Genomic DNA, 22,359 nt, shown 5'->3' on the forward strand with positions numbered 1-22,359 from the left:
GGAGACCTATTTGGCATATAACTAAATATTCTGGGTTTTAGTGACTACAACAGTAACGCAGGAGAAGCAGAGAAACTGCTTTGAATATTGCCAGTTTTGAAAGGATGACTTAGTGAAAAGAAACAAAAGCCAGAGGTGGTTCTAGTGTTGTTGTAAACGTTGCAAAGTAAGTTGGAGTTAAGGCTAACAAATTTAATTTATTCATATTTTTTTGTCCAAAGAATAATAGTAAAGATTTTTAGTTTAATACCATGCTTTAGCAAACCTTAATTTTTATTACTAATTTAGTTCCATTGGGTCTGATCCTGTAGTACCAATCACATTTTAGGCCTTGTTCCAATAATGTATTTTAATCCGTGTGGATAGAGTTGTGCCTTTTCATACAGGATTCTTGTGTGTAGCCCTTTCTTTGGTATGTAAAGGGTTAACACATATGAAGGCAAATGCATTATCTATATTATTGAAAGGAGGAAGTGAATAGATAATAAAATACCAATGCAAACAAAGAGTTTTGTTAAATCACTTAGTTTAAAAATTGGATGTCTTAGTTAAGAATTGGATGTGAAACTTTAAGGTGTAACCAGTAAATTGGCTTTCTTCTCTGATTTGTTGCTCAAGACAAGTGTTAGAACTTAAAGCATGTTTTCACCTTTTTATAATTACTGGATTAAAACTTCAGTGTTAGTCTTCAATATGGTTACACCATGGTATTTATACAGTGTTGATATTAAAGGTTTAAAAATCTGGAACAGACTCAAAACAAACTACATTGCATAAATAAATATGATACTCTTAAAAAGTTCATGTTCTTCATTTTGACTTCTAAAAATGTGTAAGCAGTTGCTGTAGAGGAAAGGAACCTGTTTAAAGTAGTATTGTAGACATAGATTTAAAGAAAGGGTTTTAAGGAGAATGGGTTCAACATACAGTGATAAATGAAAATAGTCTAAATTAAGTCATTCCTAGGCAAAATCCAGTAAGTGGCATGACTTATTGTATACAGCACCAGAATACACTGCTGTTTCTTATAGGAGGCATAACGACCTGTGTGTGGCTGATGTAATGGACTCAATCTCCAAATGAAGGCATTTATTCACCAGGTGATGCGTCCTGACCGGGAACATTTGTCTTGTGTTGGATGGGGAAGGCAGGATCTCAGCATGCATACCAACTAAATTAGGTGCAGTTGTAGTCTAGTTAGTTTATAGAATCACACAAATCTGATACTTTCAGCACAGAATTTAGGGCCTGCATGCCATAGCCTTTATGGAGATTTAGCCACAGCATTATCTCCTGCTATGAGGTGTGCTAAGGAACTAGTAAAGAGAATTCAGGTGCTTTGACCACCAAGTCATGAAAATGCAGACAGAGCAGGTTTTAATAGTTTGGGGGGAAAGGAGGAGAAAGAGCCTGTATTCTGTTTACACTAGTTTTTACACTTATCAATGATGGAGGTGCACTTGTAATCCTGATATGAATTTTATTGGTGTACACAATGCCTAGGAGGTCTTAAAATTTGTTTTTAGCCTGGGTATTATTTTCATGTTTCAACAATTTTGGCCTCTAGCCTTTCCCACCACTGATTTCTAGTGACTCTGCGTGAGCAAGGAGGGCTGGCTGCAGCTATATCTCTTGAGCCTGTTCTGAAATGTTTAGTACCATTGCTAGAAAATAAGAAAGTGCTTCCACACTCTGCTCTTTGACTCACTGATTCTATATAGCACTTTTCACTACTTACAGATGGCCAGCAAGACATGCACTTTAAATATTTTGATTTTACTATCTATTAATACAGCTACAAGAAATAGTCCCCTAAAATTAACAAAGAATGTAATCTCTATATTGTTAAGGTGCTTTATATTAATGGGGTCAAACAGACCTTACAGTCACCTACGGGAGCCAACAGTATTGACCATATTAAAATGGAACAACAGGCAGGGAACTCTTGAGGATTCTGCAGAAACACATAACTATTAAGCAAAAAAAAAAATCTAGAGTTGATGAAGCAAAGTTCATTTCTAAGGCTCATGTCTACAGATAAGATATGTGAAAGTCATTATGTTAGAGGCCAGATTATAGTTATAAAAAAAACCCAAAAAACCTGTTACTAAGGAAAAATGCTTGTCAAACGAGTGTATTGTGACATTTTCCTACCTCAATGAAAAATAGAATGAACTCAAGAATAACAAAAAAAACCCAACAAATTAAGTTACTTAAAAAACCCAACAAATTAAGTAGCAGTAGTTGATTTTTTTTATACTAAGATTTACTCAGTCACAGAAAGGAGTCAATGATTTCTAAGATCTCGTTCTGTAAAAACAAGTGAAAATGAACTTTAATATAGCAGTTTATTTCTCACAGAACAGTTGGTAAGCAAAAACCAGTTTTCTTCAGTCATGTTGCCTGTTAAAGAAATCACCTCTGCAATTCATTGGCAAGATTTTTTACATTCAACTGTTTATTTATTATGGCTACTGCTATCCGGTGGGATCCAGGAACCCGGCTGAAAGGTTTTTGCAGTGCTGGTTGGGTCTGGCGAAGGCTCATTCTTTCCATAGTAAGCGGCTGATGCATGGCCTTTAATTTGAGTTTGAACTGGTTCAGCAACAAGTCCTTTCTTGTATTCCTTGGTCTGAAGGAGGTTGTCCTTTTCAGAAGCATCTATGATTTTCTGTTTTATTTCTTTTCTATAGTTTTCATTCTTAAGAATTTCCTGCAAAAAGCCAGCATGCAAGAAGGAAAGTGGTTAAAGGAGACAATGTATTTACAAAAGTGAAATAGCAAATTAAAACCCATAGGCATTTTTTTTCTTAAACTTAATTTTACACTCTCTCTTCATATGCACTTGTAAAATAAAGACCCTAAAATTCATTGCTTTGGATTACTGCACTTTTAGTCATAATTAAAAAAATAATCAAAATATTGGAGCATCTTGTCAAATCAGAGCTGAATTGCATTATTCAAAACTGATACTAAATCAAAATGGAAGGCTGGTTAAATACACTTATTGTCAAAATATGAAAAATATACAAAATTAGCTGCACCTTCCACATCCCATATAAGACCTTGCATCACACAGTTGCTTCACATAATCATTTGCCTATTATACACACAAATAATAAAATGAAGCACCCACAGTCTTCAAAAAGACCTGATTTGGTTTTATAATCCTGGCACTAATGCAGTTGTGACAGAAGACTGATCCAATGGAACAGAACAGAATGAACTAGGTGCTTCAGGTAACAGCCTTTACAAAAACTATTATCACAGTGGGAGTCAATTTTAGTGGACCCTACTATCTTGCTGAGAGGAAAATCAGAAAGATTCCAAAATAGATATGAGTGGAAATAAAACAAAATGGGGAAATAGTGCCAAGACTCTGAAAACAAGAAAAATAGCTAATAGTAAAATACTGAGTTTTGACTGGTCTTTTCTTTATCTGCTCAGATATATCATACGCTAGATGATGATATATATATATATATATCAATAACAAAACTTTCCTAATGCTTAGATTATAGGACACTGGTTCTCAAACTTTTTCCCATTGCACCCCATCCCTTATCTGATCCGTGCCTCCTTGGGACCCAAGGTCAGGGCTGGGGCTGCTGTCGGGAGCCAGGGGCACTGGCTGGGAGCGAGGCAGTGGCTGGGAGCAGAGCTGTGACCAGAGCTGGAGCTGCAGCTGGGGCCGTGGCCAGGAGTGGGGCTGCAGCTGGGGTCAGGGGCCACGGCCAGGAGTGGGGCTGCAGTTGGGGTCAGGGGCCACGGCCAGGAGTAGGGCCACAATCAGGAACGGGGCTGGAGGTAGGTAGAATTTAAGAGTTCTCATGATGTCTGAAGAATGCTGAAAGTGCTCTTTATTACTAAGAGTAGAGCAGAACTCAGGAGAAAAATTCCCTTAGTTGAAATAAAAAAGACTAACCGTGAAGGAGACAGGTAGCCACATTTTGCAGTAGCTAGAATCTTTACATTGTTTAGACATTCACCCTCAGATACAGTGAAATTACAGTAGAACCTCAGAATTACAACCTCCAGAGTGAGTTATGAACTGACCAGTCAAACACATACCTCATTTGAAATCGGAAGTATGCAATCAGACAGCCGAGACCAAAAAAGGAACAAATACTGTACAATGCAGTACTGTGTTAAACGTAAACTACTAAAACAATAAAGGGAAAGTTTACAAAAAGATTTGACAAGATAAAGAAACTTTCTCTGCTTGTTTCATTTAAATTAAGATGGTTGAAAGCAGCATTTTTCTTCTGCATAGTCAAGTTTCAAAGCTGTACTAAGTCAATGTTCAGTTGTAAACTTTTGAAAGAACAACCATAACGTTTTGTTCAGAGTTATGAACATTTCAGAGTTATGAACCACCTCCATTCCTGAGGTGTTTGTAATTCTGAGGTTCTACTGTACAATAATCCAGTTTGGAGGTGAAAAAGGCATGGATCATTGTGGCAAGGTTCTCATCTGGGAGGAAGCAGCAGAGTTTGCTAGTAAGCTAGATGTGGAAAAAAAAAAAAAGCATTTTTGGTCACTGAGGCTATAGTTGTCTAGGTTTGATGATGAACAGAAGAGGACCCAGAGACTTCACACAGCTCTAATGCATCTAATGCATATCCCGCCTATGGAAGGCAAGGTTCAGGGGAACAATGTTCAAAGCACTCCAAAGCAGTGCTCCTGTCAACCAGCATCATTTTTGCCTTGCCTGGCTTGAGTTTGAGCCAGCTGCTTTTCATCCAGAAGATGATCTCTCATAACCACTCTGACATCTTAGTGACCGTGACCATAAGAACAGCCATACTGAGATAGACTCATGGTCCATCTAGCACAGTATCCTGTCTTCCAGCAGTGGCCAGTGCCAGATGCTTCAGAGGGAATAGTGAGTGATCCCCATCCCTTGTTGTCCAGTCCCAGCTTCTGGCAGTCAAGAGTTTTCAGGACAACCAGAGCAGGGTGCATCCCTGACCATCTTGGCTCATAGCTATTAATGGATCTATCCTCCACAGTGGTTGTTGCATCAGTGAAGAATGAGATATACATCTGGATGTCATTAACACAGTGTTGGCAGTACAGTCCATGACAACTCATTCTTTTCCAATTGCCTTTAAACAGACATTGAAGAGAAGAGAGGATTTTTGTTTGGCTCCCTGCAGGACTCCACAGGTGAAGTTCTTTTGAGAGAAGGAGCAGTTACCCATCACCACTCTCTGTGTTCTGCTGGAAAGGAATGATTGGAGGCAACGTAGCGCTGTGCCATATACTCCAGCTCTGTTGTATGTTAATGTATTTAGCAGTACCTTGCAGTCTACTGTGCCAAAAACTGCAGAGAGGTCCAGTACAATGACCATGGCAATTTTAACATACCCATGGCCATAAGGAAATTGTCTTTTAGTGCTACCAAGGCTGTCTCTAGGCTGTACCCTGGTCTGAAGCCCAAAGGCAAGGCATCCAAGATGATAGACTGCACATGATGGAGTTGGGTAGTTACTATTTTCTCGATTGTGACTAAGAATGGATGTTAGAAGTAGGACAGTAGTTAGATTTTCCTGAGTCAACTGTTGGATTCTTGAGGATGAGGGAGACCCACTCTGAAGGTGTCACAGGTAACTGTTGTTAGTAGGAGGCATAGTCTTTGCTCTCTGTGTTGCATGTGTGCACCTCTAATTTTTTTTTTAAGGGCTTCTTGGTTTTTGGCAAGTATGACAGGGCCAAAGTTAGAGAAAGGTGGTGGGATTAGGGCAGTGGTCCCCAAACTCTGGGGCACCCCTCCCATCCAGGGGCACAGAAGAATGTTTTGGGGGTGCAGCAGGGCTCAGGCCATCCCCCACGTGGGGCAGTGAGGGAGCACCACCCAGTTCTGCTCTGCCCCCAGATAGGCTCCAACCTTGGCCCCCAGCTCCTGGCCCCACTTCTGCTCCTGGATTCGGCCCCCGGCCACACCCATGTCCCTCTCCTGGCTGTGGCCCACAGCCATGGCCCCACCATGCTGCCGGGTCCTGGCCCAAGCCTCTGCCACGCTGCCAGCCATGGCCCTGCTCCTGGCCCACAGCTCCAGCCCCTGAATTCTGGAAAGGCACAGATTGGGTAAGGAGGGATGTGGACCCAAAAAGTTTGGGGACCACTAGACTAGGGAATACAAGCACATGATGAATGGAGTTTTTTTATTTTGTTCTATTCATATCTGGTTGATCTTTTCAGTGAAGTTAGAGAAATGCGTTTCACAGTTTGGGTTCAGCGTCTTGGCTATATGCTGAATATTGATTGATTAACCAATTTGTCCTATGGAAAGTTCTGCTGCTTGTGATTCTACTGCAGTAGTGGTTGTGGAGTAGAAAAAGACGGTTACTTACCTTGTAACTGTTCTTCGAGATGTGTTGCTCATCTACATTCCATTGTAGGTATGTGCACGCCTTCATGCACGGTTATCGGAACTTCTTTCCCTTTAGCAATACTTTTAGGACCGACTTCGGCACCTCCTGGAGTCCCACGCACATGCCGCGGTATACGAGGCACTGCCGGCCCTACGCCCCCTCAGTTCCTTCTTGCTGCCAAGTCCGGCAACGGGGATGGGGGGTGGGTTGTGGAATGGACATGAGCAACACATCTCGATGAACAACAGTTACAAGGTAAGTAATAGTCTTTGAGTGCTTGCTCATGTCCATTCCATTGTAGGTGACTCACAAGCAATACCTGGGAGGTGGGCTGGAGTTACGGATGAGCTGCCTGCAGCACTACTCTGCCGAAGCCCGTGTCGTCCCATGCCTGCTGGATGATGGCACAGTGGGATGTGAAGGTGTGAACGGACAACCAGGTAGCAGCCCTGCAGATGTCTTGAACAGGCAATCTCGCTAGGAACAAAGCTTGAGCTCTGGTTGAGGGGGCTGTAATTATCCCCAGAAGCGACACCTTCGCCTGCTCATGGCAGGACTTGATGCAGGAAGTTAACCATGATGGGATGTGCTGGGTGGAAACAGGTAAGCCTTTCATCTGATCAACCACCATGACAAAGAGTTGGGTAGATCTCCAGAATGGTCTCATGCACTCAGTGTAGAATGCTAATGCCTGTTTTATGTCTAGCATGTGCCACCTCCTCTCCTTCTCCAAACCATGCGGTTTGGGGAAAAACACGGAAAGAAAAATGTCTTGGTTATAATGAAATTGGGAAACCACCTTAGGCAAGAAGGCCGGGTGTGGCCGCAACTGAACTTTGTCTTTATAGAACACTATATAAGGAGGCTTCGACGTCAGTGCCCTAATCTTGGAGACCATTCTTGCCGAGGTAATGGCACCCAGGAAGGCCACTTCCATGACAACAACAGTAAAGGGCATGTAACCATGGGCTCAAAGGAGGGCCCCGTGAGCCATGAGGACCAGGCTGAGATCTCAGGGAGGCACTGGGTCATGGACCTGCGGGTAGAGCCTCACCACCCCTTTCAGGAACATAACTGTCATAGAGTGGGAGAAAACTGATCTCCCCTCCAAAGGTTGGTGTAATGATGATATAACTGCTAGGTGGACCTTCAGGAAGGCCATGGCTAGCCCCTGGAGTTTGAGTTGCAACAAGTACTCCAGGATCGCCTGTATCGGCAACAACCCAAGCAAAATCCCCTGGGACTCTACCCAACAGGTAAATCACTTCCATTAAGCCTGATACACGACCTGCATGGAAGGTTTCCTGCTACCCAGCAGGATTTGCTGGACTTGTGCCGAACAGGCTTACTCATCTGCGCTCAGCCATGGAGCCTCTACACCGTGAGCTGTAGGGAGTCCAGGTCCGGGAGCAGCAAGCGACCGTGATCCTGGGACAGGAGATCAGGCCATCTCGGAAACTCCAGCAGGTGGGCCATAGACAGGTCCAGCAGCATGCTGAAACAGTGCTGGCATGACCAGGCTGGTGCAATTAAGATAACATCAGCCTTGTCCCTCTTGATTTTCAGCAGGACTTTGGGAAGAAGAGGAATGGACGGAAACACGTACATGAAGCTCCCTGACCACTGCAGAAGGAAGGCGTCGGAGAGCAACCTGACCTCCAGACCGTGGAGGGAGCAGAACTGCAGGCATTTCTTGTTCCATGCGGATGCGAACAGGTCCACCTGGGGAGAGTCCCACCGTTGGAAAAATCAGAGAGACCATACCTGGATGCGGCGACCAGTTGTGGCAGGATAAGAACAACCTGCTGAGGCAGTCCGCCTCGTCGTTCCTCACTCCCAGGAGATGAGAGGCTATTATGTGAAAATTGTGCCCAACCGCCAGGTCCTACAGACAAATGGCTTCCTTGCAGAGGGCTGAAGAACGGGCTCCCCCTGTCTGTTGATATAATACATGGCTGCTGTATTGTCTGTCAATATCTGCACCACCTTGCCCGCAATTAAGTGGAGGAACACTCCACATGCTAGTCGAATAGCCCGTAACTCTCATGTTGATGTGCATGCACCTCTCCTCCCTTGACCAGATCCCTTGTGTGCTGAGGTTGGCGCTGATATGGGCCCCCCATGATAAGTCTGAGGCATCCGATACCAGGGTGACCGAGGGGACTAGCTCTTCAAATGGCACATCCCTCAACACTGCCCGGGGGCTCTGCCACCAGTCTAGTGTGGCCAAGATCTGGGGGGAACTGTGATCATCCCGTCCAGGGAATGTCTGCTCGGGGCATAAACCCAGGCCAGCCATTAACTGAAGTGGTCTGAGTCTTTGGTGAGCCAGCCTCACCATGTAAGTGCAGGTCACCATGTAGCCTAACAACTGCAGACAGTGACTGGCTGTTGTCGTTGGACAGAGGTGCAGGTGAGCAATAATGGCAGACATTGCCTCAAAGTGTGGCTGGGCTAGGAAAGCTCTGGCTTGGGATGCGTCCAGGACCGCCCTGATGAACTCTATCCACTGCACCGGGGTTAATGTGGACTTCTGCTCGTTTATTAGCAGGCCCAGGCAGCAGCAGGTGGCACATATCAGATTTATACTGCTCTAGATCTGGGCCCTGGACCTGCCCCTGATAAGCCAGTCATCCAGGTAGGGGAAAATTTGGACTCCTCTGCACCTCAGGTGCACCATCACCACCATACATTTTGTAAACATCCTCGAGGCCGAGGAAAGGCCAAAGGGCAACACCGCAAACTGGTAGTGGGAGCCAGCTACCATGAAATGGAGGAAATGCCTGTGGCTGAGGAAGCTAGAAATGTGGAAGTATGTGTCCTTTAGGTCGAGGGCGGCATACCAGTCTCCTGGATCCAGAGATGGGATGATGGAGGCAAGGGAGACCATGTGAAATTTCAGCCTCTTGAGATATTTGTTGAGACAATGTAGGTCTAGTATAGGTCTGAGATCCCCTTTCATTTTGGGGATGAGGAAAACCCGTTTCCTCTCATGTCCAGTGGAACCCCATCTACAGCCTCCAGGCTGACAAGGGTCTTTACCTCTTGCATAAGGAGTTGCTCGTGAGAGGGGTCCCTGAAGAGGGACAGGGAGGGAGGGTTATTGGGAGAGGGACAAGCAAACTGGAGGGCATTGCCTGCCGAAACTATGCCAAGGACCCGTGATCTGAAGTGACCTTGGCCCATTCGAAGGGAAGGGAGCTAGGCGGTTCAAGATGGGACAGGAGGGATCCAAGGAACAGGCTGGAATTCCACCCTCGGGCGCACCTTCAAAATGACCTCCTTTGATTATCGGATCACCTAGACAACCCTTGCTAGGGGGCTGAGGAGGACCTGGCGTGACTGACATCTTCTAGACCCCTATTTCTGTTTCTCTGTCTGTAGGACATGAACCGTGGTGGCTGGTACCTCTGCTGTTCCTGGCCCTGAGGATGGAGGTCTGAGGTGTATCAAGACCCAAGGAGCGAAGAGTGGCCCTCGAGTCTTTCAGATCACGCAACTTTGCATCCGTCTGGTCCAAAAACAAGGCTGACCCATCAAAGGGGAGGTCCTGAATGGACTGTTGGACCTCCTGGGACAGCCACGAGGATTGCAGTCATGAGCACCTGTGCATGCAGATGGGGGAGGCCAAGGCTCTGCTGCGTCCGAAGATGCCTGCAGCGCTGCTCTGGCCACCATGATACGCTCCTCCAGGATGGTGCTAAGTGCTTTAGCGAGTCCCAGAGATTGAAGTTGTACCCTGCCCAGGAGAGCCTGCTGATTCGCAATTCGAAATTGTAGGCTTGCCGTCGAATATACCTTTCTCCTGAACAGGTCCAATTTCTTGTTATCGTTTTTTGGCGTGGAACCGGGCTGTCCCTGCCTATCCCATTAGTTGGCTGCATCTACCACCACGGTATTAGGAGAAGGATGGGTGAAAAGGTATTTGAATCCTTCGGCCGAGACATAATATTTTTTCTTAGAGGCTAGGGCCACTGAAGGAGGGGTCTGCCATAGGCCTTCACTATCTTCAATACCCCCTCATGCACAAGGAGGGCAACCCGGGCTGGGGTGGCAGCTGCCAGGACATTAAAGAGGCTGTCTGACACCTCCTTCAGCTCCTCTGCCTCCAACCCCAAGTTGGAAGCCACCCTCTTGAGAAGCTCTTGATGTGCCCTGAAATCATCCATAGGTGCCGAGTGTCCCTGGGTGACTGCCTTGTCTGAGGAAAGAGGAGAACTGGAAGGGCGCAGTAGGTGGTGGCATCCCTTACTGCTGATGAGGGGCCCCAACAGAGGTCCCTTCCTCGGGGTCCGAATTGTCATTAAAGGCCAAATGATGGCCCTTCTCCCGTGCCCGTGGTGCAGACTGCACTCCAGACGACCTCAGCGACTGTGGACCTAGCCTGACCAGAAACCCCCAGAAACCCAATACGACCATTTGGGGTGGCCATTGCCCTTGAGGCCATCCTGGCTGCTTGAGCCGAAGGGTGCTCCGGCATCTCTTGCTGGTGGTGACGACTTTGCTGGTGGTGATGACGACCCAGTGGCCGTACTTTCGAGGGGACACCGATTCACTGTTAGACAACCATGGTGGGGCTGCCTCAGAGGCTCCCGCTATATGGTGCCGAGTGGTGGGGGAGCGACGACCCAATCTGTGGGTGCTCTGGAGAACGGTCTCTTGACATTGTCAATTGTGATGATGACAAGACCCGGTGCCGCAACCGGTTCTGACGCAGGGAACCATGCTCCGACTGTGAACTGGAGTGCCCGGAGCAGCACCTGGGCACCAATGACTTACAGCACCGCTTCCCTCTCAGTGCCGAGTCAGCCTCTGGCGACTGGATTCTGCACCACATCGGTGTGGGCAAACTCCTCAGTGCCAGGGAGCGGTGCTGACTTCCCTCTGGGGAGTGGCCACCTGCAGGCGACCCAGACAGGTGCCGCCTCCTGGAACTAACTTTGCCCGGTGCTGGGGATCGTGACCGGTGCCGAGAGGACGACCTCACTCCATGCCCTGCTAATGCGGGGTGCTCTGGCAATCGTGACCTGGAGTGACTTCTGGGGGAGTGGCGCCATGTTGATCCCTCCACCTGAAGTGACCAGGTTGTTAGAGATCTTCCTCCCCACCCGGGGATCGTCTGAGCCAACCATGGAGTCCCAACGCAGGCTTCCCCTGTGACATCAGCCCCTTCTCTCTGGGCAGAGGCTGGGGCAGGGGCAAGGCCAACAAGGTCCGTGCCTCCTGAAACGCCTCTGGTATCAACAGTGCTAGCAGGTGCAGACACACCCTCCCACTCCCAGGAGTTGGGGACGGCTCTCTGGTTGGAGACAGCCTCCGGTGGTGGTGAGTGAGTCTCCACTGTCTGGCTTCGGTGTGGCCTCGTGCTCATCCTCCCTTTCTTGGACAGTGCAGGGGAGCATCCCCGCTCTGTGTGCTGCTTTCGCTGCTTCTTCCTTGACAGAGAGGAGGAAGTCCGGTGTTGAGGCAGGACCAGTGTTGATGGCACGCTCTGCACCGATGCCACACTCAGTACCGAAGCAGAATGGGTTGGTTTGGAGGCCAGTGTGACTGTTGCCTCCATTAGTAAGGCTTTCAAGCGGGTCTCTGTCTTTTTGGGTCCGAGGTCTGAAAGTCTTACAAATCTTGCATTTTTCCTTATGATGAGCTTCCCCCAGGCACTTTAGGCAACTATCATGGGGGTCACTCAGTGGAAAGGCCTTCCTATAAGAGGCACACTGTTTGAAACCCAGTGACCGGGCATGCCCTGCTCCCTTCAAAGTCCCAGCTGGGACTATCCTAAGTGACTAACTACCACTATTAACAACACTTAAGGTCTGATCTACCTAACTAAGACAAACAACAAACGATAAAGGGACTGAGCACTTGCAATGCAAGCCAAAGCAGTTCCAGCAACCCCCACAGACAGAAAAAAGGAACTGAGGGGCATACAGCCGGCAGAACCTCATATACCGCAGCATGTGTGCGAAGCTCCAGGAGGTGCCGAAGCCGGCCCTATGGGTACTGCTAAAGGGAAAAAATTTCTGGTAACCATGCACGAAGGCACACACACCTACAACGGAATGGACATGAGCAAGCACTCGAAGAAGCAGCTGATTTTACTTCCTTTGCAGTGGTGGCATAGGCCAGGGGGAAAAACTGCAGTGTTGGCAGATGGATTTAGATTGTTTTTTCATGCCATAGGCATTCTACATCTCAGTTTGTGTGTTTCATCTGCTAGAGCTCATCTGTGAACGATGGTGATCTTCTCAGGTGAGGTGTGGTGAGAGGGGAAGCTTGGGGGTCAATGTAGTGGACAATAAATGGACTGCTGTACAAACCCACTGGCACCTTGGCCTTGCAGCTGAGCAGCTTAGTTTTCTAGAGAGTTGAAAACTTAGAGGTTTCCAAATTTTTCAGGTGCCAACCAGTTCTTCCAGCGCTTCCCATCAAAAGTTCAAAAATCATGAATCAGGCCCCAAAATCATGACATTAAAAGAAAATAATGAATTGGGGGGGAGGGGAGGGAGAAAGGATGGTTATGTGCCTTTTCACTTTTCAGCCTCAAGAGTTCTCTTGACTAACGTTTTCATCAAGCAGAACAACTTAAATAAAATTATAGCTGAAATTCTCACAAAATTACTTAACTCCAGGAGGTGGAGCTTTCAGGAACCCCTCACCCCTATGTATATTGTGAGACTCAATAAAATCACAAGTGTTAGCAACACTATAAAATTTCCCCTGTGGGCCAACCCTCACTTCTGAATGTCTATCTCCTCAATGTCACAGGCATCCATGGGTAGGTGTACATACGCAGTTAGACACCTGGGGTTGGCCCGTGCCAGGTGATTTAGGCTCCTGGGGCTCAAGCTACGGGGCTGTTTAATTTCAGTGTGAATGTTTGGATTCGGGCTGCTGCCAAATCTCTGGGACCCTCCCACCTCGCAGAGTCCTAGCGCCTGGGCTCCAGTCTGAGCCCGAATGTCCACACTGCAGTTAAAATAGCCCGTTAGGTTTGCTTGGGCTATGGGAGCAGGGCAAGGGACTGGGGGCCAAGGCCAGGGTCGAGCTCAGGGCAGAGCAGGGCTGGGCCCTGCCACGCTCCCCTCAAACATTCTTCTGCACCTCCTTAGGGGGGCGTGCCCCCCAGTATGGGGATCACTGCCTTACAGTGATAGCCTCAAACAGTTCTATTGATTTTAGCTTACTAAAGAGAAGGTTATGAAAGGACTTGATAAATACCTACATGGGAAACAATATTTAATAAATGGGATCTTCAGTCTAGCAGAGAAAGGTATAACACAATCCAATGGCTGGAAGCTGACAAATACAGACTGAAAATAAGGCATAATTTTTTAACAGTGAGAGTAATTAACCATTGGGAAAATTTAACAAGGGTTGTGATTGGTTCTCCATCACTAACCAGTTTTAAATCAAGACTGGATGTTTTTCTAAATAAGACATGCTCTAGGAATTATTTTGGGGAAGTTCTGTGGCCTGGAGGTCAGACTGCACATCTGAGCAGAAACGTATTTCTATAACATTTAGTGAACAGAAAGGACACAGGGAAGCTATTTTGAAACATTATTAATAAAGTTTAGCATTCATTTCACAATGGCAAAATCTAGCTGAGGAGAAATAATTAAAATCTAGTAATGTGATAAAAGTTAAACTGATAGGCTCACTTCTGTAGTATTGCCAAACTGGCTAATTAAATGCATTTTTTGGTTTTACAAGTACATAGTCAAGATGACATAATAATCCATTAGGTCATTATGTTTCAAATCTGGGAGAAAGAGAAGGGCTCTGGGTCACCAGCAAGCACCGAATGTTCTGACCCAAGCAGTTCCTTCTAGCTCAGCAACTGAACATTAATCCAACCATTCTTATCTCGGACTAGTAACTAAAAAGGTAAATGAAGGGCTGTCTCAGTGCAGTGCAAAGACAGAAGAGAACTGAAATTAGAAAGATAAATCTGGGTTTGCTCAGAAATCTCTTTAAACCGAACAGAGGCTAGTTAAGTAATGCTTTTGCATAAGATGTGCTTTCTAAGTATTCCTGCCAACCAACAGTAAATATTTGCCAAATCAATGTCATATGTAATTTATTTAGATTCAGTTTTTACTGAAAACACCTTTTGATCAATTATAATGATTAAAATGTGGACTGTTTTGTTACTTTGACACGCTTTTATGAGCTTGTGTATTCTGCATATTTCAGCAACAAATTGATCTGAACAGTCTTCCTTATTTGGGGACAATTCCATGCTTTGTTTGTATTCTTTACGGGCTAGAGATTTTTGATTGAAAGCTTGTTTTGTTCTTTGAACACAAGCCAAAGTAATTTTGAAATCCCCAAATTAACTAATTATTAAGCTAAAATAGTTAGTAATTGTTTTAAAAGTAGAACTTTCATTTACAACCTAACCCAGCCTCTAACATATGCAGCAAAAGAATCAGACCTTTAATTATACTAACAGCACATGTTCTTAAAAGGGTAAAATTGAAGGTCATTCTCCTACAATGGAAACAGAACTGAGCGGATGTCTTTCAGGATATTCTACTAAGGTCAGCATTTGATTATACTCTGTGAAAATGGTGCTTATGTCATTTTTGTGACCCTTTTAATGAGAGGAGTGCTAATACCCTGATATGAACTGATAACAGCATGAAAACTGCAATTAATCATGTCTAGGGGCACTTTTAAGTTTAACATGGACGTACTAAACCAACTTATTAGGAATATGCTTATATAAGCTCATGCATCTATAACAGTCTTGTACAGAGTTTTAAATGTGCTGTTGGTATACTTCAGGGCTTAGTAGAATAGGCACTAATTCTATAAGTTGCAAGAACACTAGTTTAAATCCAGTTTAGACTAATGTGATTGAAATTTTTAACGAGTTACTGTACTGTATCAGTTGAAGTTCTTTTCCAGTGAACTTGGCAAAAATATTTTCAAAGGAGGGGGAGAAGGATGAGGAAATGTATAGAAATTAGAAAGGGACAACCTTATCAACACCTTAGTAGTAGCATGGAAATACGGAGTTTTTTAAAGTTTGATTTTTACAAATGACAGGACAAGAAAAGTAAGTGGAATGTTATAGAAAGTCAAATATATGCTCATGTACCAAAGACAAAGCTGTTGGAATAAGAACACTAAAATCATTCAGGGTGCACGGACCTCTAGCATTCTGTCCTGAATAAAGAACAGTGCATAGCTGAGGTGCTCCAAGAACAGAGCAGGGACTAAACTGTGACTCTGAGTCACAGTTTAGTCCTTGCTCCTCTCCTTACTCAGTGTATGATGTAATCTGTACCAGTCCTTTTCCAGGCACAGCTTACTTCCCCCTCCACGTCTCCGCTGTGCTGACTGGCGCACTAGAGGATACAGCCAAGGTTCCACCCACTTCCCTCCTACATGTGCAAGAGAGGGAGTGGCAGACCATGAGCTGCTGCTGTCCCCTACTGTGCTGTTAATCGAGATATATGTAGCCAGCACAGAGGTATAAGGGAGCACCTTATTCTCCCAATACTCTCCTGTGCAGGCTCCTAAGCCAATTTATGATCAAACCAAGGAACAATTAAATGGGATCAAGGAGAGAAGAATATGTAAAAGGTTGGATTCTTCACTTTCTTCCCCTCCTCAGCAGGTGACTACTAAGGACAGAGATCACTGCCTTTTGATTAGTGCTTTCCAGCCTCAATACTGCTGTAGGAACAGATTCCAATACCCTTATACATGTTGAGTAGCACATTATTCCATGATTAGTACCATTGAAATCATGTTGACTCCTGAAGTAAGGTGCAATAAAGACAATGTGAGTAAGGCACCTGAATCGGGCCAGGGTTTCCGGTCTTATTAGTGATGTTGAGCAACACTGGTAAAGAGTATATTGTTCCAAAGATCTCTTTTTCCTCTGTCTCTTATCACACCATATCCCAATGCTGTAAACCTTATTTTGCAGATTTTTGTGGTTTCAGTAACAAAAACCTGATTTGCTCAAATCCTATTCTTTGTGCAAGTACGATGGGTTTTCAGAGAGAAATATACTAGGTTCTCCATGGAAGAGTTTCCATTTTAAAACTTCTCAATTGAAGACGATGAAAGGAGACAGAACCAAAAATAAAGTGTGAGATTCAAACGGTGTCAAATAAAGAATATTTCTAAATTGCATATCATTTTGGTGAGGGAATTTGAATTCTATGCAAACTAATCCTTCTGATTGAAGTTGGTTTTCATCATAACACCTCTGAAATAAATAATATTTATGATCAAATAAAAGGAAAAAGCAGGTAGGCTTTGTGGTAACTAAACAGAACGTAATTTTCAGTATAATTATTCTCTTTTGGGGGCAAAACTATTATTGAAACCTTATGCTTATTACTACTCACTGAAGTACATTTTTTCCTCCCTTGACAAGGAGGCTGTCAAAACAGATAATTATGGAAATGCTAGAAATAGTTTGAAAGAAGACAGGAGCTGTCATAAATTTTTTTTTCTTTTTAACATTTCACCTTGTATCCAACTGTGCAATTCAGAAGCCATTTAGTTTTATTACTGCTTATCAAGCACATAATGCATTAGAAATGAAAAGCAGCCATTTACTATGGTATTTTCTATTCCAAACCATTTTCAGGCTTTTTACACCAGTTAAAGAAACATACAAACCTACTTAATCTCTCATAAAATATTAACACACACACAAAAATGTCAGAACAGTAAGGGTGTAACTTAAACTGAGAAAATTGCAGACATTTTGAGCTAAATCCATTTCCAATCATCCAACAGAAAATGCTGTTGGTGAACCCCAGTGATGACGGATTGACTAACTGGAACCTAGCTCACTGTGACACTTGGTGTAAGATGGCAACTGGCACAAAGTAGCTCCACTACTGATAGCTCTCCAGCTGCTGCAGAGGTATCAGAAAGCCAGGCCTGGTGTACACTGGTGACAGAGGATCTCCGAACATCTGGGTCTCCCCTGGTACTACTGTTAAGTCGACTTAAGTCATGGCAAAAGTTGACTTAATAAGACCACCTCTGCAAGTGGCATAGTGCCTAATTCGAATTTATTAATTCGATTTAGTGTCAGTGTAGACACAACTTCACATAAATTGAATTTATTGGCCTCCGGTAGGTATCCCACACTGGCCCCTTGTGACCGCTCTGGGCATTCGCGCTGTGCTGTACTGTGGACACCCTACCAGGAAATGTCCCCTCCCCTCAAGCCACGGGAAGATTTGAATTTTCATTTCCTGTGCTGCCAGCATGGAAAGAGTACTCCTCATGGCGACTGCAAAGCCCAACGTGCTCCAGCATGGAGTCGACCAGAGGTCTTGGATCTCATCGGTCTGTGGGGTGAGGAGTCTGTTCTGGCTCAGCTCAAAAGGAATCTGGACAGTTATGGGAAGCTATCCCAGGGCATGCTGGAGAAGGGACACGAGGGATGCGCAGCAGTGCCGTGTAAAGATCAAGGAGCTACATCAGTCATATCAGAAAGCCAGGGAAGCTAACAGCCGTTCTGGCTCCTCGCCCAAAACATGCTGCTTCTAACAATGAGGTGCATGCAATTCTCGGTGGCGATCCCACCATGGTGTCGTGCCGCAGCATTGATACCTCCGCTAGGTCAGTCCATGAACAATGATGAGGAATCCATGGACGAGGAGGAGGAGGAGTGGCTGAGGAGAGCAGGGTGCATGAGAGCGGGGTGTCTGTTCTTCCTGAAAGTCAGGACATATTCTTGACCCCAGAGCAGTCCAGCAGCACAGAGGACAGCACTAATGATCCCGGGAAAGGCACATCTGTTTTTTTTTTCATCTTAGCAGTTCTGTCCTTTTACACAGGGCGGGGAGAGGGAGGCAGGAAGGGGATTTCAGGCATTTCAGTGACGGTACCGGGGGGTTACCCAGGGAACAGTTTATTTCTATGATGAGATATGCTCCAATAATCATCAGTTGATATCTCACGGAAACTTTCATGTAGGTAATCTGTTATCTTTTGCAAGTGTTTTATGGGGAGGGCTGCCTTGTTCCTCCTCCACAGTAAGATACTTTGCCACACCACGCTGCAATCAAGGGAGCCTGCATCATGGTGGAACATGGCTGGTACCCCACTGCGTGCAGCAAATCTTCCCTTTCTTTGTGCGTGACCCTCAGTAGACTGATATCACTCATGGTCACCTAGAGAAGACGGTGCATGTTTAAAATACCAGAGCTATGCAGCAGATGCCCTGTACCTTTGTATTCCCCATTATAGTGTCCTACCAAGTCACTTTGATTACTTTTATTTGGTTTAAGCAGAGACTATATTTCCCCCTCCCCCTCCAAATGCTGTCTGCAGATCCTCTATGTAAGGGCACAGCAAACAGACCCTCTGGGATGTCAGGAATGGAATGAGGGTCTGTGTTTGCCCTGGGCACTGCATGGGGAGTATTGTCTACATTGTAGCAGTTGTATCATTTTCTTCACTCTGCTAACAGTGGCTACTTTGTGAATTTTTTTTCATTCTGTAGACACCTCGGCCTTGGCCCCACCCTGAAGAAATGCTGCAGAAAGACTGTCGCAGATTAGAAAGAGGAAGGAAAAAAACCCCCAAGAGATGACATGTTTGGCGAGCTCATGAACGCCTCAGCGGCTGCCGAGACCAAGCTCAGAGTGTGGTGGCTGACCTTGTCCCAGAATACGGACATGGACAGGGAGAGTCGCAGAGAAACGCAAGAGCATGATCGCAGTACCACGCAGGAGATGCTGCAAATCATGTGGGACCAGACAGACATGCTCCAGCAGCTTGTGGAGCTTCAGGAGGAGCAGTGGCAGGACAGAGTCCCACTGCAGCCCCTCCCTGATGCTCCTCAACCGAGGACTTTGCTGTCCTCTCCCGCCCCCAAGAGGTCTCAGAGGAGATTGGCCAAGCTGCAGTACATCCTCACCTCCACCTTGGTGGAGGCAAACAGAAAGCAGCGGCGGACACACTGACAGCTGGCCAGCAAGCTACCACCCTACCCCTTGAGACAGTGAATGAACAGTCCCCCTCTACCCGCATGACTTGAATGATCATAAATAAAAGTTTGCATAATTTCAACACATTTCTTCATTAAATCATATCTTGTTTTGGAGGGTACAGATATAGATTTTGGGGGGTGTTCACCAAAGGCAAACAACATACAGGAACAGAAGTCAGTCCTGCATTTCATTGCAGAACCTGGTTTTCAAAGCTTCCCTAATGCAAAGCGCTCCGTGGTTAGCTCTCGGCGTACTGCTGGCATCTGGCTGCTCATAATTGGCAGCCAGTCTTTCTGCCTCCACAGCCCAACCCTGGGGGAACCTCTCATTCTTCGCTTCACACACATTATGAAGAACACAGCACACAGATATCACCGACGGGAGGTTCTTTTCACTCATGTCCAGCCTAGTGAGGAGACTCCTCCATCTGTCCTTTAAATGCCCAAAGGCACATTCAACAACCATTCTGCAACTGCTTAACCTGTTATTAAAACACTCCTTGTCGCTGACAAGGTGCCTGGTGTACGGCTTCATTAGCCAAGGGAGCAAGGGGTAAGCAGGATCACTATGGGCATTTCCACACCCCCGATGTGAATTTTTGGTCGGGGGAAAAAAGTGCCCACATGCATACTAGAGAACAGCCCCGAAATACACGTGCGTCATGCACCTTCCCAGACCATCCCACATAGATGTTGGTGAAACGACCCCTGTGATCCACAAGGCTCTGCAGGACCATGGAAAAGTACCCCTTGCGGTTTATGTACTCGGTTGCTAGGTGGGCAGGTGCTAAGATAGGGATTTGCGTCCCATCAATTGCCCCCCCGGCAGTTTGGGAACCCCATCATGGCAAACCCATCCACTATGTCCTGCACATTTCCCAAAGTCACTATCCTTTGTAGCAGAAGTGTATTGATGGCCTTGCATTCTTGAATCACGGCGGTGCCCACTGTAGATTTACCGACTCCAAATTGATTCCCAACTGAGCGGTAACAGTTCCACAGAGCGATGGAGACTCTCTTCTCCACCGTCACACCTTGTCTCAAGCGAGTATTCACGGGCTTCAGAGACGGGGCCAGCGCCGAGCACAGCTCGAGGAAAGTTGCCTTTCACATATGAAAGTTTTACAGCCACTGATCATCATCCCACAGCTGCATAACGATGCAGTCCCATCAGTCTGTGCTTGTTTCCCTGGACCAGAACCTGCGCTCCACAGACTGCAGATGATGCATTACAGCCTGCAGCAATTGTGAATTGTTCTGCTCGATGGCTTGTAGCAGGGCATCCTGGGTGGCATCGCTGTTGTGTGTGCTTTGGCTTCTTGCCCTACTTCGAAAATATTCGATGATAAGTCGCGATGTATTTGTGACGCTCACAATAATACTGGAGAGTTGAGCTGGCTCAATGTCTCCACAGCAATGGCGAGCGCGCAGAGTAAAAAAATCAGAGTGAAAACAGTTTTCCTGTTTGTTTGGGGGAAGAAGGGAGGGGGAAGCAGCGTTGCATCATGGGATGATGACACTCGTCCCAACAGCCACCACGGCTAGTTGCCCTGTGGGATAGCAACCCACAGTGCACTGCTTTGAAAGTCGAAATAATTGTGGTGAGTGTGGACACACAAAACCTGTGCAAACAGCGTGGTGTGTACATGCTGCTGCGACTTCTAAAAATCGGCTGCTGAAAGTAAGTAAATAAGGCGACTTGACATGGCCTCAGACTCAGAGATGAATCCCTGTTCCTCTCTGATGCAGTAGCTTGATGTGTATTCCCAAGAACCTTACTTGGTTTTTCTTATCATGCTCTACCAGTGCACCAGAATGGACCAGGGGATTATTTTTATTCCCATTTTATAGAAAAGGAAACAGAGGTTAAGTAATTTACTTTGAGCCACACCCAGCAAATCTGTAGCACACCTTGTGGGTCACCACCACGCTCACTCTATTAGAAGAGAATTGGTGAAGGTGACTTCATGTGTCATTTTGGGGTAGAAATAAAATGGCAATTGGGATAGAAAGGTGTCAGAGGAGGACATTTGGAGCTACAGGGTCTTTTTCAAGACCGCACGGTAGGATGGTGTGATTGCAGTGGTGGTAGGAAGAAGGGATGAATAGTCTATGACAGAGGTCCCTGCCTGGAGGAATAGGCACACAACTCACCAGGTGCAAAGTTACATTACAGCGAATTAGGGGTGGATGTACAAACCTGATTTCAGGTAGTATGATTCTTATTAAGGGCTGAAATCATTTTACCTATTGGACTTGCAAGCTGTATGAGAAAAGCCAGATGGTATCCTCTTCCCTCCAGACATGCCTAAATGAGGAGGTTCATAAGCAAGTCTGGCAGGCTTGAATACTGTTATAGGCTGCTGTATGAAAGACTTTCATTGCCATTAGACTTCACCCTAGTAATAGGTCATATAACTAAGCTGAACCACCTTCAGATCATTCTTTTCTGTTCTCCAAGATGGACCAGAAAGGGGCAAGATTCATAGACTACTCTGGCACTGTAATGAAGGAAGGATTAGTCAGCGGTGATGAGTGGAAGAACACCTTTGCCCCATTCCTTCTTCTTCTTCATGGAGGCACACCAACTTACAGAGGTTCATTTCTTAGTTTTCCCTTCAAATTTTTGTTTTCCTGGGCTTTTTGCAGGTGCATTTGGAATGAACTGTTTCCAAAATGAGGGCAGCAGCCCCCATTGCACTGGATGGAATTGCAATAGGGAGATATGTGCAACCCAGGCCCAGTGCAGCATTTTAGAAGGGATGACACTTATTTGGTGAGCATGAGTTATAGTAACCTAGGCATTGCCACCAGGACATAAACCAAGCACTGGTACTGATCACTATCCAGATAACAGGGTACCAAACTAGGTAGATCTTTGGTCTGATTCGGTTGGGCCCTTAGTTCCTAAGAAGGTCCAGACTGAGGAGTCCAAAAGGTGAAGGTCCAGTGTATCTATGATTTAATTTATCCCTGGAAAACCTGCATGAAGAAGATGAG

General features: G+C 45.7%; 2 protein-coding genes across 4 annotated transcripts in view; one reads left to right on the forward strand and one right to left on the reverse strand.

The window, feature by feature from the left end:
• SMIM15 (small integral membrane protein 15) overlaps positions 1-19,390 on the forward strand; it is a 118,214-nt gene extending 98,824 nt beyond the window's left edge. Inside the window, exons 1-2 of one of the 2 annotated variants that reach the window (XR_010923940.1) lie at positions 14,757-14,923; positions 18,871-19,390. The gene's annotated coding sequence lies outside the window, so the exon portion shown is untranslated. Of the gene's footprint in view, positions 1-14,756; positions 14,924-18,870 lie in introns of those variants that run through there. The other variant, XR_010923938.1, reaches the window with a different exon arrangement.
• NDUFAF2 (NADH:ubiquinone oxidoreductase complex assembly factor 2) overlaps positions 2,182-22,359 on the reverse strand; it is a 124,909-nt gene continuing 104,731 nt past the window's right edge. For both annotated transcript variants that reach the window (XM_067568997.1, XM_067568996.1), the window contains one exon: positions 2,182-2,713. In XM_067568997.1, the coding sequence (XP_067425098.1) occupies positions 2,459-2,713 (255 nt within the window). In that variant the 3' untranslated portion in view covers positions 2,182-2,458. The remainder of the gene's footprint in view (positions 2,714-22,359) is intronic.

The sequence above is a fragment of the Emydura macquarii genome, unplaced genomic scaffold, assembly GCF_026122565.2.
Source record: "Emydura macquarii macquarii isolate MOO-44397 ecotype Brisbane River unplaced genomic scaffold, CSIRO-AGI_Emac_v2 contig_2897, whole genome shotgun sequence".
In the NCBI taxonomy this organism is placed as follows: domain Eukaryota; kingdom Metazoa; phylum Chordata; order Testudines; family Chelidae; genus Emydura; species Emydura macquarii.